Source organism: Phodopus roborovskii, unplaced genomic scaffold (assembly GCF_943737965.1).
Source record: "Phodopus roborovskii unplaced genomic scaffold, PHOROB, whole genome shotgun sequence".
Lineage (NCBI taxonomy): Eukaryota > Metazoa > Chordata > Mammalia > Rodentia > Cricetidae > Phodopus > Phodopus roborovskii.
The window spans coordinates 19,867,741-19,884,555 of NW_026126588.1; the positions used below are offsets into that span (position 1 = coordinate 19,867,741).

The following is a 16,815-nucleotide window of genomic DNA, read 5'->3' on the forward strand; positions in this document are numbered from 1 at the left end:
TAGTCTGAATGTCTTCTTGCTTTAAACCACCATAAATTTTGTCATATGGTATGTAATGAATGGCAGGAATAAACCTCCCATGAACCATTTAAAAAAAGAAAAAGAAAATGACTGACTTCCCATGAGCACACACAAGAGCACGCTGGGCTTCCACTCACCCACAGCTTTCTGGTGCCTCCTTGCTGACCTGTTGGAAGTTCTAGGTGAAGGTCTCCTCCACTAGAGTACATTTCTACAACCTGGGACAAAGCACAGATTACAACCTAAATCACTCTTATTACAAATGGAGAAGGTAGCATTCTCACTGCTGACTGGAAGGATTCACAACTAGATAAATGTAGACAAGTAACACATTCCATCACTCATCTGCATAAGCAACAGCATCTCAAAAATTAAATCAAGGTAACTTTGTAAGAAGCAACAGAACACTTTCTTTTTTTTCCCCCCCAAATAAAAATACACACAAATCACGAAGTATTGGAAATAAAAATTTAAGGCCAGGTGTGGTGGCACATGCTTATTATCTCAGCTCTTGGGAAGTTGACGCAATCTTGAATTCAAGGTGACCTGCAGCTGTGTAATCTGAGGCCAGCTTGGGGTACATGAGACCATCTCAAAAAGAACAAAAACAAGTGTATATATAAGTTTTATATATAACTAGCTCTAGTGGTAGACGCAGTGACCACCAGAGCTGTGAAACAATGAGACGATGAACATGCTGAGGTATATGTGACCATTCTAACAAAGGCCACAGCAGCTGCTTTCTGAGCTCAGAGTGTGTACACCCAGCATGTGCAAAGCTCCGAGTCTGAAGCCCAGCCACACACACAAAGGGTTCTGAGGGAAGGCATAACCAACTGGGCACAGCTTGACAGGAGGAACTTCTCATGGTCCACAGTATGCAGGGCAACTATAGTTGAAGACAGTTGGAGATTGAGTGTTTCTCAGTCTTCATTATCTACTGTATACATTTAGTGCAATGCCAATGTGTCCCATAAATATGTGCGTCACTATGCTTCAATTATATAAATATATTTAAATTTTATATAAATATAAAAATAATTGGTTTCGACTGCAGTACAATGAAGGTAAAGGCAAGCAGGGTAGTAAGGCTTGTGCCTACAGCGATTTAAAGATGACTTTACTGAAATACCACTGGTATCCAGTAAATGACACAGATTTATACTGCATATCGTGAGAACTGCTGACCTTTGTATACACTTATGAGGCTATCATGACTCCAATTTAGATATTAAAAAGTTTCCTCGTGCCTTTTGGAGCTTATCTCCTCTCTCTCTCTCTCTCTGTCTCTCTCCTTCTCCCTCTCACTGCCCCCCCCCCCCCCCGCTTCCTTTTCTCGGGCAAATCTATTCTTTAGCACAGTGCTGGGATTACAGGCAAGTACTGCCATGCCAGAGTCTTTAAATGGATACTGGGGATTAAAATTCAGGTCCTCAGCCCAAACGACAAGATTCCTCCCACAGAGCCAGCTCCTCTCTAGTGTGTACTCTTATGTCTGGCCTAGTTTTGTTTTGTTTTTCCCCTTTCAGTGTAATGACTTTGAGATTCACCATGATATATCAATAGTTCTTTTCTATCTTTATGGCTGAATCAGCTTGCTTTCTGCTTTGTTCTTTCATTTTGAGATGTCCTTCCTATAGGTGGTGTGAACTCACAATCTTACTTCTCCTTCCCAGGTACTGAGAACAGAAGTGTGTGCCAACGTGCCTGGTCTCAGAACAGCTTCTTACACATTCACACACTGGTGGATGCCTAGGTTATCTCCAGTGTTTGGCCACAGTGCTGGGTGACATAAATGTGCCATAGCCACTGACTGAGGACACTTGGTATGAACACTTGCCTTCCTTCTCTGGGGTAAACATAAGGAAGGGTGGTGGGTAAGACAGCAGGAGACTTTTCTTTAATGGTAGGTAACATTTCATTAACTTAAATAAATCTGGGGCAAAGCGGCGGAAAACTTTTACTTGTTTTATCACAAAAAAGTCTTCCAGAAAGGAATAAAAAAGAACAAAGCAGTAAAACTGCAAAATTCTAGTACAAGCTGAAAATGTTTTCTGCTTGCTTTTCTTTGTGTATGCTGTGAAGGCCACGCACTCTGCAGGCTCATGAGCTAGGGCCTTCCTCCATACTGTTACCTACCATTTGGCATAACTGGACACAGATGAGCAGCAGAAAGTTTGTCTAGCAAGTGCAAGGCCTGCATCAACCCCTGCCTTCAACAAACAAACAAGGACTAACTGGGAAAGAGTAGAGCAGTTACAGAGGGAACATTTAAACAGCTGTGGACTGACCACCTATCACATCTTCCTGTTCTACACAGCTGTGGACTGACCACCTATCACATCTTCCTGTTCTACACAGCTGTGGACTGACCACCTATCACATCTTCCTGTTCTACACAGCTTTGGCGACTGTGATAGACTCATTTCATGCTGAGCATTAATTCAGATTACCCCCAGAAACTCACCTGTAACGGCTCACTGTGAGGGTTGTGTATGTTTATTATGGGTGAAAAGCTGCTGTTTACAGGGACTCTGGCCCCAAGAAATGGCCTTAACCGATACGGATTTGGAACCCCGACACCAAATACCTGTTTCAAAGGGAAATAAGAAGTTTTTGAGTTGTTCTTTAAACTATTATCTTCATAGTTACAGTTCTACTTGATCTATGGGAAAGAGTTAATCTTATTTTGATGTGAGAAATACTAATAACTTCTTGGGGCAATGGCACAGACCTGCTTTACTCTGGATGTTCATCTAGAATGTCTTCTGTAACACACTGGAAACTGAAATGTGAACAGCCCTTCACTAGACCATGAGGTACACACAGAGAAGCAAACAGGAGCTGAAAATTCCCCCACTCAAACCGTTTAGAGATGGAGCTGTGATTCAGACAATGCTCAGATACGAGTCCAGGCTCAGGTTAACGCCACAAGAGAACACCTTACCAAGGTAGACTAACAGGGAGAGGCAGCTACTCAAATGACAAATGGTTACTGTCTACAATGCACTAAATAACAAGCCTGTGCTCATAGCTCTTACTCTAGTACTTGGCAGATGTAAAGACTGATGCTTTTAGAATTTGCAGAAGAGGGAATGGCACTTAGATACCCTGTAAACCAGAGATGACTCAAGCTTGAGAAAGAGCAGGGGCTGAAGGAGGCCGGCAACCCTGAGGGTATTCAGGACGAGAGAAACCAGGTAGAGAAAGTATCGATGGTGGGCGACATAGAACACAGCGGGCCCCTGAGGCTCATCTCAGCCACAATTTGGTTATACCCACAGAAAATACAAACTGATCGTGACCACCCGGGTTTGCTGTTAATGCCCCTGAGAGCCATTCCCTTTGTTCTCCAATAGTCTACTCATTAAGTGGTAGACTGTGTATCTAAAATCAACAGGACCTCGGTTCATTTCCCAGCACTATAAGCAAACAACCACAACAGAAAGCAACAAAATAAATAAAACGCAAACCCGTAATCTGCAGTAAACCTGAGTACCCAAAGTTTAACATCCTGTTTTTTCTCTTCTCCCTGAGTTTACAAAGTGAGCTCTTAAAGGTTATTAACTTTGCTGGCTATTATCTGTACTGAAAAAAGATAAGCAAGTTCTGGTTCTTACCTGGTAAGTGAACACTCCATGATTAGATGTGTTAATAAATAAAGTATTTTCTACATTTCCCACTACTCTTGCAAGAAAAACTACATCAAATGATGTATTTCCTCCTGGAAGAATTTTCTGAAAAAGAAAAGCAAAGAAGTTAAATTCGTTATCAAAAATGTCAGTGCATACTGAGCAACATTAGACAGCTAAGTTCTACGAAACAAACCAATCATTTCCATAAACTGGCTGTTTTCCTTTAAATGTTTAACCTTCAAGTTAGCCATACTGAAAAATAATATAAGATATCTTCATTACCTACCTTCATTCTTTACCAGTCTACAGCCCTGTTCAACAGATAGCTCCCTTGGGCTGTGTTCATTCAAAGGTCACTAGACTGGAATAAAGCACCTAATTATAGACTGTTAGCTCTAAGAGCAGATAATCAAAAAGGCCCCAGGCTGAAGCCGAGCTTGTTATATAGATGTACTGCTGTACTACAGACAATAAGGTTGGGCCCCAATCCCCCACTCTGCCATTTCTCCATACGAGGTATGAAATGTCCCTGCAACTTAAATTAGAAAAGAACTCATTCCTGTTATTTCCTGCACATCAAGAATGTCATCATAATCAGTAAACTAAATGTTTATTACAACAAGGTAATAGAGGATATTCCATGAAATTCAAGTCTGGGGTATAGTTTTGTCTGCAATGTAGCCTTATGGAGCATTTAGCATGTAAAGCTATCCATTTCTCTTATTCCCACTTCTACTGTGAGAACGCTAAAATACTACCCAAATTATAGCTCAAAGCATATGGCACCAAGACTCTGGCTGGGTCCTAGGATGAAGAAAGTTAAAAAGATTCCTTCTGCATTATCAGCACAAAATCCAGAAAAACAAACAAGAACCTTAACTGTTCTTTAACCTGTTAACAAAAGGTATGGGTGGCGAATATGTTCAAACAGAGATGGAATGTAAACACTGGCTCACTACAGCAGAGAATGGGAAGACACCAGGGCTATCATACAAGAGGACAAAAAGAATTCATCTAAATCTTCAGAAGCTGGGTGTGAGCTCAAGTGTAGTACATCACCCCTAGAAGCATAAACAAGAGAGGAATTCCCACCTGATCCTGAACTTAGGAATGAGCGCCTGGGGATTTTACCCAACACAATTCTGAATAACCCACTGGTTATTCAACCAGTCATACAATAATACAAATATTCTGAATTGATTTGAAGTGAAAATATAACATTTTACCACATAAAAGCAGCAGTTAAAATAATTAGAAATAAATTTAAAATATTACACACTTATTTTGAACATATAGGTCTCAAACCAACAATTTATATTTCTGCTTTGAGAAATGGAGTAAATGAAATCCAAAGTAAGTAAAAAGAATAAAGCTAGGTAAAATGTGATGAACTAGAAAGCAGAAAACATCACTAAAATAAGTAAAATGAAAGCTGGTATTTCCGAGCTACAAAACTGATTTTAAAAACTTCTATACAGAATGTGTGAAGAGAGAAGGATGCATGAGAAACTAAAACACGCATGGCAATCTACATGTCTTAGTTCCATGCCATACAGTACACATACATCTTTACACTATGCACTATGCACTATGGGAGGGCTAAAGGGACATAGGCTCCTCTGAGAAAGATGGTAAAGAAGTATCCACCTCTGCGGAGTCTGGTGAAGGACAAACACCTGCTTAACATAGGACTCTTCCATACCAACAGAGGCAGGGAAACCAGTGAAGGCCCCAGAAGGATAGAACACATCTCAAAGGAGAAGGACAGAACACATCAGGGAATAATGGAGCAGCAAGGGCTAAATGGAGTGGGGTAGGAGGGCAGGGCAGGGAAGGACAAATGGGTGGGATAACTAATACTAAAAGCCTTTTGAAAAGGCCATTTGGAAACCCACTACTGTAGAAGATTCTTAAAATACATCATATATGCATTTCTTATACTGTATGTGACAGCAGAAATCAAGTTACTAGGGAAACCATGGAAACCATGTGAATACTTGGATACTAAGAAACACACTCTTAAATGACCTGTAGGTCACTGAAGTCATTTTGGGAAGGGGAGGAGTTGTGCCTGAAAATTCCCCAGAAATCAAATGAAAGCGAAAGTAGAATTCTAACTCACCACAACCTTTGGGATATAGTCGAGGCACAGCCATGTTTAATGTTTACTACTTTGCTATTTACAACAGCCAAGATGTGGAACCAGCCAGGCTGTCCACCAAGGAGGGAGTGAATGAAGTAAATGTGGTACATATAAACAATAAAGTTTTATTCAGCTGTAAAGGAAAATAAATTAATGACATTTGCAGGAAAATGGGTGTAACTGGAAAGCATCGTGGCAAATGAAATAACTCAGGCTCAGACAAGAATCACGTCTTTGCTTGTATGTGAATAAAGTCTCATTATAAATGTATAGAGCAGTCATAAAGAAACAACCATCATATGTCCACCCCTCCATGCCCATACATTTGACACCTGGAGGAACTGGGAAGACTCACTCACAGTCTGGCAACTTCAGCAAAGCTCATTTAAGACACCACAGATAACCAGAGCAGCTCTACATCTGACTTCTCCCCTTACTCTTCCCATTTTGATCAACAGTGACTGCTTTACAATAAAATTTAACATTCCATTTCCTCAAGAATAAGCTCTTCTGATGCTTTCTTTCCTATTCCAGAAAGGTAGGTCATGCTGTCTTCTAAGGTCTCATAAAATACATTTATTATATTTGCAGAAGTCAACAAATCCCTTTAGGGCTAAGTACCATGGGCAGGGATCTCGTTTGTTCAGTGATAAATCCTGGCAATATCTGTTAAATTAATAAATTTACCACTTCTACACAGGTGTCAAAGCTGGTATTTAAATTTTAATTACACGTGTGAAGAAAAGGTTATTGCTATCAACGCTCCTCTGTTCTCTCCCTCGGGTCTTTCTTCAGTATAGCCGCCTACGTTTATTCTTGCTCTTACCAAAAACCCAGAGACCTTTATTTTTCATAAAATGGTGCATTCTCTGCTACAATATGCATTTCTTACAGAGGAACATACTATGTATGCTGTTTCCTAGCAACAGACACGGATTCATTCTTTATCTATACAAACCCCACACTAGCATAAGTGCCCAATGCCCAACAGCACGCAAGGGTATCCGAGTTTAACGTAAAATGGGATATTTAGGCTTCTACACCTAATTAAAAATAATCATTAATGCTCACAATACACTCCAACCCATGAGATTATTTTAAAGTATAATAAAGTAGCTTAAATTTTTTATATTTTATCTATAGGCTGAAACATTATTTTTGTTAATTTTGTTTGAAAATTTAACTGCAATATAACTATACAGAACTTAGTCTTTTAAATAATTGTTCTTATTCTCTGGTTCCTATTGGTTGGTTAATATAGAGATAGTATTGGGTAATAAAAACAACAACAACAACAAAATCTTCGTGAGTTATAAGAAACAATTTCCCACCCAAAGAAATAAGACGCGAGCGGGGCTCCGACAGTGTCCATACCGGAAAGGTGTGCTCCCCTGGGTATGAGAGACACTTTTCATCTCCCTCCTGGCTGTTACCACAGGCCTCAAACTGAGGAGGGGAAATGAGGTCACTCCAGCGTCTCTGGGGTCTGTCTTTCCATGAGAAAAAAGAATGGAAAGGCCAAGGGACAAGAGGAAAGACAAGGCCGCACCCATTTTGGTCATCTTCTTAAAGCTGAATCTAAGGTGTCTACAGCTAGACTGTGACAGACGCCACGACAGTCACGCTTAGTTCCATTTCCTGGAATGGACTGTGACTGCATACAATTTATCTTTTCAAGAATTTCCAGAAACTCTGTTCTCTTTACATAAAGTTCATCAGCAGAAATGTCCTCTGGGAGGGAATCTAGGTCAGAAGTGTCAAACCGGTGGCAAAAGGCTTGTGCTGTGTAATCTACCACATCTTTCTAAAATTCAACTCATTTCCAATGTGGCAAAATTGGGACATACATAAAGATTTCTCTTTCTGACTTGCCTTGAAAATCAGAATTGCACAGGACTTCCAACTCCACAAGATGGCCAGGTAAAGCCATGCTGAAGCTGCTCACATTAGATGGATGGTCCGCTCCCGACGCCTGCCCCTGCTCCTGCGCTGTTTACTTAGCCTAGCAACAGTCCCAACTCCTGGTCCAGACTCTACTGGATGAAGTGAAATCGAGAGAGCAGAGCCCTGACCCAGGTGAACCCGAAACACTTAGAAACAGCAAAGTGAGTCAATAAATGATTAGCCACTCATTTATTTAAGGGTAGAACAATCAAGGACTAGTTTGGGGCTGGGTTTTTCTTTTTGTCTTGCCTTCCAGCCTAGCACACCTGCACACTGCTGGTGCATGAAAGTGCACATGCATGCACGCACGCACGAAGAGAGGACACACAGGTGTTGTAATATGTATAACACTTGCTCCGGCCAATATGAGGTAAATCACTGGGCAGAGTCATAGAAGGCTCTTAAACGTTACTCATAACCAAGGCAAACCCGTCCGAGACCTACTTCTTACTTTATATACATGAATCCCGTCAGTATTAGAAGTTTGTTATTTGTCTTGAGGCCACTGATATATTAATAAAAAATGTGAAATATCTTTCAGGTAAAAAACAAAAAATAACTCAAGGGAAATTTAAGAAATACTTTAAGAAAAGGGATATTATCCATGAGTATTACAAAGAAATTAAGCTTTTATTATCAAAAGCAATATGCTGACTTTCAAACCTTTATTTTGAAAATACTTCCAAAGATGGGGAGTAGAAAAAAACCTAAATCACAGCCATCTTTTAACCCTAGAAGCTGCTAACAAAAACACACACTGAAACAGAATTTTAGAAAGGAGAAATATAAAACCCTGAACTACTAATATGAACTTAACCAGTATTTTATATACATCTCATGTGTTAGAAAACATGTTGCTCATTTTCTTAGTCAAAGCCTGTCAATAGTCAACACAACTCTGTGAAGATGAAATAAGAATCTATTCATTTACTTTCTCCTCATTTTCATAGATTTCCTATTCATTATCTGGGAAGCCTACACATTAAAACTTAATGAATCTCCTAATTAAAAACAAAACTTGCTTCAGTTCCATTTTCTGTGGTTTTGATCAGAAAGGGTCTTCCTGGAATAACGGCTTCACATCTCACTACCGACATCATGAGTAAAACTTGGAGGATGCATGTGGTACACAGAGCTCAACCATAATGACCGTGGCTGTCTACTGTAAAGGGACTTTGCTGGTGTACTCAGGCCAGCTGACCATCGTGGTGGGCCTGACCCTCTGGCATTGAGTTTGTTCCACCAATGTCAGACGCAGCAGCCAGGGAGACAAGAAGCACAAGGAGGGAATGATGTGTCGTTGCTGGCTTACAAAAATGGAGGAGCCCATAAGTGAGCGCTAGCTTAAGCTATCAGGCTTCAGCTGACTTATTACACAGCAATAGAACCTTCACTCAGGGCTGAGGACTTGCTGATAAGAATTGGCCACAAGAAGGCTGCATTTCTGAGTGCTTAGGGGTTTTTCACAGTGCAGTTACTGTTACTTGCTGAGGAAAAACAATGTGCATTTAAAGATAATTCTGATCAAAAGGGACAAACTAACATCTAAGAGAGCAGGGAGACACAGAAACAGATTTTAACTATAGCAAAATAAAATATAGTTAATAAAAATGCAGAAATTCAATTTCAAACAAGAGAGATCATTTTTAGTAGAAAAGCTTACCCTATTTTGAAAAAATGATGCATGGAAATGTGATGTTGTAGCAGATATTGATACTAAAGTAATAGTTTCTTCAGAACTAGGATTATGTAAGTAGACTTTTTCCATTTTTGGCATTCCAACTGGCCTGCAAAAGTAAAAAGAAAACTGTCAGGAATAATTCAAAAATACTTATAGCTTTTAGGATAATCAGCAGTTGTTTAAAAGTCAAACACAAAAATTATTAGGTAAATTCATACGCAAATACAGTAAAATACATTTAGTCACTAAATAGATACCTGAGTGTCATTCTGTGTTACACACTGAGTCCGGTGCTACAATTCAATGAAACAAATTTGAGCCAAGTGATGCCTACAATCTGGTGAGGAAGCCAGCATGGGAATGTGGTCTGACCCATCCCTCTCTACAACACCTGCCTCTCTGTTAACTGAATCATGTCTCCTCGAGTTCCAGAGACACAAACAAGCTTAGCAGCAAGGTTGTATAAAGAGAACTTACGGATTAGGGACTTCTGCTATTCTTGTTAAATAAAGGACACTGGAATAGAAAAAACAAACCAACCAACCAGCTTCAATGTTTACCCAAATTCATTCTTTGAACCTTAATTTGTATGTAGTCCATGAACTAACACCCACAGCAAACTGCCTCCTCTCAAGAGAACAATACAAAAGACATGGCTCTGGTCCATTTTAATGTTCCCCTTGGTGTTCCTTAAAATCAAAATCTTATTATGATTTAACTGGTACTTCTGCAGCTAACCTCACTGTGTATTCTCCTAGCTTCTAAAGCATCACAGAATCTTTTCTTCAGGGCTCTCTCATTGGCATTGGTCCTATTTCCCTGACAGGGTTATTAGTACCTTAGAGAGGGAGGACACTCCATGTACTCTGCATTGTCCATATCCTTCAGTACAGTAGTTGGCATACATGGGCACACACATGAATATACTTGCTGGCTTTTTTTCCTCATCCTCTCTCAGGATTAAAATGTCCTTCAAATCTGGTATTTTCAACCCAAATGAGTAACTAACAGGGTTTTCACAATCCAGACTTCCACTTGAGTCGGGCTGCGAAGAGTCGCTTTGCAGGCTCTTCCCTGTCCTCCAGGCCAAGCCTACTTTCTGATTCAGACCCAACTTGCTTCTATAAGATGCTTTGCCGTGTAGCCCTCTTCCAGGCCATGCCTCTTGAAATCTTGTCTTACAGTTCAAGTTCACTGTCTATGTAAACCTCAACCGTAAGCAGTTGAGACAGGCAGAACGGCGTTTTGCATTTGCATCAAGTGTACATCATAGGAGATTACCCCTACCTTTCCTTCAAGTTATTATTTGGGAAAATTTATAAACCAAAGAATAGTCTGGTAATTTTCACTAGTTTAAGAAAATGAATTAGGGCCTTTAGGATCCTTTAAAGATGGTAAGTTACATTAGAACACACAGGCTAGTCTTGCTCTTCTTAACAAACTCGACAAACAATGTTAAAATTTGTAAGTTAGGGAGAGGTAATTCCACAATGGGTCAGAGTGCAGAACTGACCACGGAGTTCCCAGTCCTAATGGACACATTTAGACAACGTAACACCTGCAACGAAGGCCCAAGGAATATAGTAAGAGTGGGTGGGAAATGATAGGGACCAGAGGTCCAGGACACCTGCTGTGGATACTGTCTTCCGGACATGTATGACAGGGATGCCAGACTGATGAAATCTCAGTAATAAGGCTGCCCAAACAAAACCAGCATAAAGACTGTATCAGTTGGCATGCCAACGTAGATGGGGAAATCCCACCCCTGAGAAGAAGAGCTATGGCAATTAATGAGTGCCAAAAGGGAGAGCCAGTTTTCCCCGGGGATGAGCCCTTTCGCACACTATCCAACCCCAAACGCTCAGTTCTAAGCACATATGCATGCGCACAACACTACATGAACTCTGCAGGTTGTATATACACATGGCATATGTATCTCAATAAACATTGAAGAGATCATGGATTTGAGGGCGCGGTGGAGGAGCAGGAGGAAAGGTGGGGCGTGTAAACACAGCTCTCAGGGATGAAAGTTTTAAAAGTTAAAACAAACGATAAATAAGTAACAATAAATGAATAAATTCCAGAAGGCTGCCTGAGCTGGCAGGCAGAAAAAGGTGAGGGCACAGGGCGGCCTAGAACTGGTGATCACAGAGTATGGTGTGGGAGGCTGTCCGGGCTGAACCCCTTAACCAACAGCAAGAAGGCTTCAGGTTCCAACCTTTCTCTCAGCCTTCCGAGATTTGGGTCTATATGCTACAATCTGGGAAGGCACTAGCTCTAGTGAGCACTATCTGGGAAGGTACTAGCTCTAGTGAGCACCATCTGGGAAGGCACTAGATCTAGTGAGCACTATCTGGGAAGGCACTAGCTCTAGTGAGCACTATCTAGGAAGGTACTAGCTCTAGTGAGCACTATCTAGGAAGGTACTAGCTCTAGTGAGCACTATCTGGGAAGGCACTAGCTCTAGTGAGCACTATCTGGGAAGGCACTAGCTCTAGTGAGCACTATCTAGGAAGGTACTAGCTCTAGTGAGCACCATCTGGGAAGGCACTAGATCTAGTGAGCACTATCTGGGAAGGCACTAGCTCTAGTGAGCACTATCTAGGAAGGTACTAGCTCTAGTGAGCACTATCTGGGAAGGCACTAGCTCTAGTGAGCACTATCTGGGAAGGCACTAGCTCTAGTGAGCACTATCTAGGAAGGCACTAGCTCTAGTGAGCACTATCTAGGAAGGCACTAGCTCTAGTGAGCACTATCTGGGAAGGTACTAGCTCTAGTGAGCACTATCTGGGAAGGTACTAGATCTAGTGAGCATTATCTGGGAAGGCACTCTTGTCCAACTACAGCCTGGCCTAAGTACTATCTCAGAGTGCTGACAAACACAAGCCAGCCAAAAGCTTATTTGTGTATGTGTATTTGGACTGGGCTTTCCACCCTGGGAACATGGAGCAGGGCTTGACCTGTCCTTAGCAGAGATTGCGCGGAGTAACACGCAGTGTGCTGACGGACGGCAATTCCATTCCTAATGTGATGCTGTACCACCTCTAATAGCATCAAATTCCCTTTCACTAACATTTTATGTGTAGATTTGGTGAAGGCATCTGGGGCCAAACCTGATGACTTGATTTCAGTCCCCAGGACCCACATGGTGGAATGGGAGGACCAGACACTCAAGCCATCCTCTTGACCTTCACATGTAAAAGAAAGTGTTGGATATTGTACAGTGTGCTTCCTTTCTTCAACTTTTGTTTTCTTTTAAGGGCATTTGGGATCCGACTATTCTGGACCCTTATATGTCTGTGAATTTTAAGATAAGATCATCAACTTCTACAAACAACTTCTACAGTGTAGAAATTCTGATCTACACTGTATTAAATTCATAGATTAAATGAGAGGTCTGTGGTCTTGATTTGTGTCTTCTAATCCATGAACATCTCTGAGATGGCTTACTATTTATTTAGTTCTTTAGTTTCTCTTGATCATGATTTTTAGTTTTCTGTAAGTCTTACTGCTCCTGATAAATATGTATTTATGACGTTTGTTCCCGTCAGTGCTGTTATAGTTGGAACCCCACCCTGACCATAACCCGGCCTGCCTTTGAACTCATACTTCCCCTACCTGAGTGTTGAGTTACAGGCATGTACCACTATATCTGGTTGAAACTCTCTCTTTTCAAAGATTTTCCACTGTTACTGAACAAAAATATAGCTTATTTTTGCATTTTAGTCTTGCATTCAGTATGTATTAAACTTATTACTCCTAGGAGCCTTCGTTTTCATATATGATATTTAGAGCGGATGTCTAGTCTATAGAACAGGGAGCCCTTGCAAGTGCAGATGCTTGCTTCTTTTCCTATCTGGGTGCCCCCCCCCCCCCGACACATTACCGCCTGAATAAGAATGAGTATGATGCTGAAGAAAGGTGACAAGAAACTTGTCTTTCATGCTTTCAACACTCTGCACGACATCACAGATCATCTTTGTTAGGTTGGAACATTCCTTCCTGTTCTTGGCTAGTTGAGAATGATTACTATGGGAGTGTGTTGGATTTCTTTTGCTTCATACTGATATGATCTAATGTACACCTTCAGTCTCTTAGAATATACTGCTGGCAGTGAATGATTATTCTTAGGTCTCAATGAGCTCTGTCTGTCAGCACTTTGTGGAGGACTTCTGAGCCAGTATTCAGAAGAATGTGTTGTGTGCAGTGTGAGCTTGTTTTCCTAACAGTATCTGGTTTGGAACTGGGGCAATAAATGAAATAGACCATATTAAACAGGCTCCTGCCTTCCATTATCTGGGTCACAGCTTGCTTTCTAGCAAGTTTTTGTTGGACTGATTCAAGGTGTTTTTTCATACATGTATTCAAAGTTCTTGTCTTTTGATATTTTTTATTCTATTCATTTTTTCTACTTATTTCTACAGATAAAATATAGGTGACTGAGTATTCAGCTGTGTTCCAACAGCTTTTGGGAGGCGGCAGAAATGACTAAGAGTGGGAGCAGGGAGACACATATGGCAAGGCAGCAATACATAAAGACTGCCCCCCCTTAGCCCACTGGGGCACAGAACACAGAAGAGTTTTCCTGAGAAATCCAGAACTAGTTAACAAGGCTTTCCTAGAAACACATAAAGTTTCACACTGAAGCTGGCGCGAAGATCTGTGGCCACCAACTGTCCCCTGGCACGGGGCAGCACAGTGGGTGGCTTCTGGTAGAAACCAGAAATTAGTAAGGAAGAGAGAAGATTGGATTTGGGGACAAATTTTTCACTGTCCAGGGGCTACTTGAGACAGATTTCTATCTTGCCTGAATCTAGGAGACAACAAATAATAAAAATGTGGTTTAGACTAACCACACAGATAAAGACATTATGCAGCATGCAGTACAACGGTATACAAAGCTAACAAATCATACACGAATATTATTCCAACTTTGTTTACACATTTGAAGTATCTTAAAAAAGAAACTGGACAATTAAGTTTAGAAGCAGGAGAAACCAACACTCAGTGGTCTATGCACAGACAGTGTAGCCATTTATTAAGGGATTTAGAACTGATCCTACAAATTCAGGGGAGTAGTTAATTATGGGAGATAATAGAACTGGTCAGAGGGTAGGCAGAACCCACTAGCAACCTATTTTCTAAGCTGTGTGGCATGACACATATAAAATATCTATATATCATGTACCTTCTGTATATATACTCTTCATTCCGAAAGTAAAATAGTGTTAAAGTAATGAAGATACACTGACTCTTGTCCAGTCATCCCTGTGTACTGTGATGCAATGCCCCCAAAACAAACCTGATTCGAAAAGTGTGCTAATAAATGTTACTTAACAATAAAACACCAGAGGCATCATTAGTTAACTATTATGATAAAGTACAGTTAATTGCCCAAATAGAAACTAAAGCGTTTTCCTTACTTGCTAACTTTCTTATTAGGGCTTCCTGATTTTCCTTCCTCTCGTCACTCAGTTTTTTTAAAGCAACATCCTTCAAATTTACTAGTTGGTGGTAAGGATTTCATGTGCTCAACATATTTCATCGTTTCCAATTCCAGGTGCACATTCTGTAAATTTACTACTTCTTACTTATTCTTTTTGAAGCTTCATCTACAGTTGAATTTGGAACTCAGTATTTTCCACCATTTCTGGAATGGAGTAAGGGCATGGTCTTTGCACATTACCAAGCAAGCATGCACACAGGCACACAGACACTCTCTCTCATGAATAAGAACTTGTAACTGCCTTTCATAAACAGCCAGTTGCCTTTTTAGGTTCTGATAATGGTTTGGCTGGCATCTGGGAATTCCTTCAGGGCTCTGGTGTGGAGCTTTACTGTGGATGAGGTCAGATCTACTCTGGTACCCCTGAGGTCTTACCCAAACCCCGTTTCCTGAGAGTAACAGAAGCCAGCACCTTGCAGAAGCAGTATTGCATGTATGAGAGACCAAGTCCCTTCAGATTTCTCACAGAGGACTGATGACCCCGTGTGATACCTTGCAGCTAGACACCCACAAAGTGCTTCTGCTTTACACAGGGAAACAGTCATTCCACAGCTTATAGTCAGCCATCAGGAGGAAGTCCACAAAAATTCTGTGTCCTAATCGTGTCAACATGGTGTGGCACAGCTAAATATGCCCCTTACTCCTCAAAACAAGGCATGTCCTTCCCACTGAAATCCACTGACCTGTGGTAGAGACTAGACTCCTCTATGAACTGGGTCATGGACCCCAGATGGGAACACGGATCGTAAACAATTAAGGAAGCAGGTATGGACTGAACTGAGAATCCCAGCTATGGTCATGACACAGAAAGAAGAATGTGTATAAATATGGTACAGCATGAAGGTCTTTCCTCAGCGCTATAGGCATGCAAGAACAGTGTGGGAAATAAACACATTCGCCTTATATGCTGAAAGACCACCTTATGTACTTTTCTTTAAAAAAAAAAAAAAAAAAGTGTTACTCTACAATTTAAGCAGACTACAGGCTAAGCGGCTGTCAGTCATTTTCTCCTGAATTTGTTCTTGTCTAACTTTAGTACAACCAATCTCATCTAGGATAAAAAAGGCAGGGTGTAAATGGACCAGTACTTAGATCCCTTTCGTAAAGGCTACGGATAGCTTGCTATGAGACAGGGTTCAAGGAGACAAGTGTGGCAGCTTCAGGGGCCTGGGGGCAGGGGGTGGATCGGCTCGTCTGATTCACAATTTTGCTGCTTTGCCTGGCTTTGTCCTCCTCTTGAGGCATCGGGGAAGAAAGTTCCTGAGCTGCTGAGAGAAGGGTATGAGCACAGGAGTCATGGAGATAGAGAAGATGGCGGGAGGGGGCTCCAGCTGGCTACGGTGGGTGTGCATGTTCACAGAAGACAGACCCTCTCAAGCTATGCAGTCCACACAAGCAGAGGGAGGCTACCATTGCAGAGAGCCTTCCCTGTCCAGCCTGTGAGAGAACTCTGGACCGTGAAAGCGAATGCTTGCCAACAGGCATCACATTCCTTCACAATGCTACGTCACCGCTATGAGGTCAGTGTTAAAGACAGCAGCCACTCACTGCTGTACTAGTCTCTAAGGCGGGCTGGTTTACCTGCTCAGGGCTTCACAAGGCTTCTGCAGATTATTAGCAGGCTGGGTTCTCAGGCAGAATGCAAAGTCCACAGCTCACGCTGCTCTCAACCTCCCTCGTCCAGCTCCTCTATTTTAAAACCAGCAAAAAGAAACTTTGTGCCAAGTTCCTCTCCTTCAAATGTCCAACACTCAGCTCCTGAGTCTCAAGCCACACTTTGAAGGCTCTGGGTCTAGGTCTGCCCTACCCCCCACCCCTCCATTTTAAAGGCTATGTGATTTAGAACCTTAGTTACAGCAATACTTGGAGGAGTATTCAACTGGAA

General features: G+C 41.4%; 1 protein-coding gene across 1 annotated transcript in view; it reads right to left on the bottom strand.

Annotated features, from left to right (window-relative positions):
• Window positions 1-16,815, bottom strand: part of Tmem131 (transmembrane protein 131) — a 125,648-nt gene that overhangs the window by 39,409 nt on the left and 69,424 nt on the right. Inside the window, exons 5-8 of the mRNA XM_051204542.1 lie at window positions 9,407-9,530; window positions 3,642-3,758; window positions 2,489-2,611; window positions 159-239 (exon numbers count right to left, since the gene is read on the bottom strand). Coding sequence (XP_051060499.1) covers window positions 159-239; window positions 2,489-2,611; window positions 3,642-3,758; window positions 9,407-9,530 — 445 coding nt within the window. The remainder of the gene's footprint in view (window positions 1-158; window positions 240-2,488; window positions 2,612-3,641; window positions 3,759-9,406; window positions 9,531-16,815) is intronic.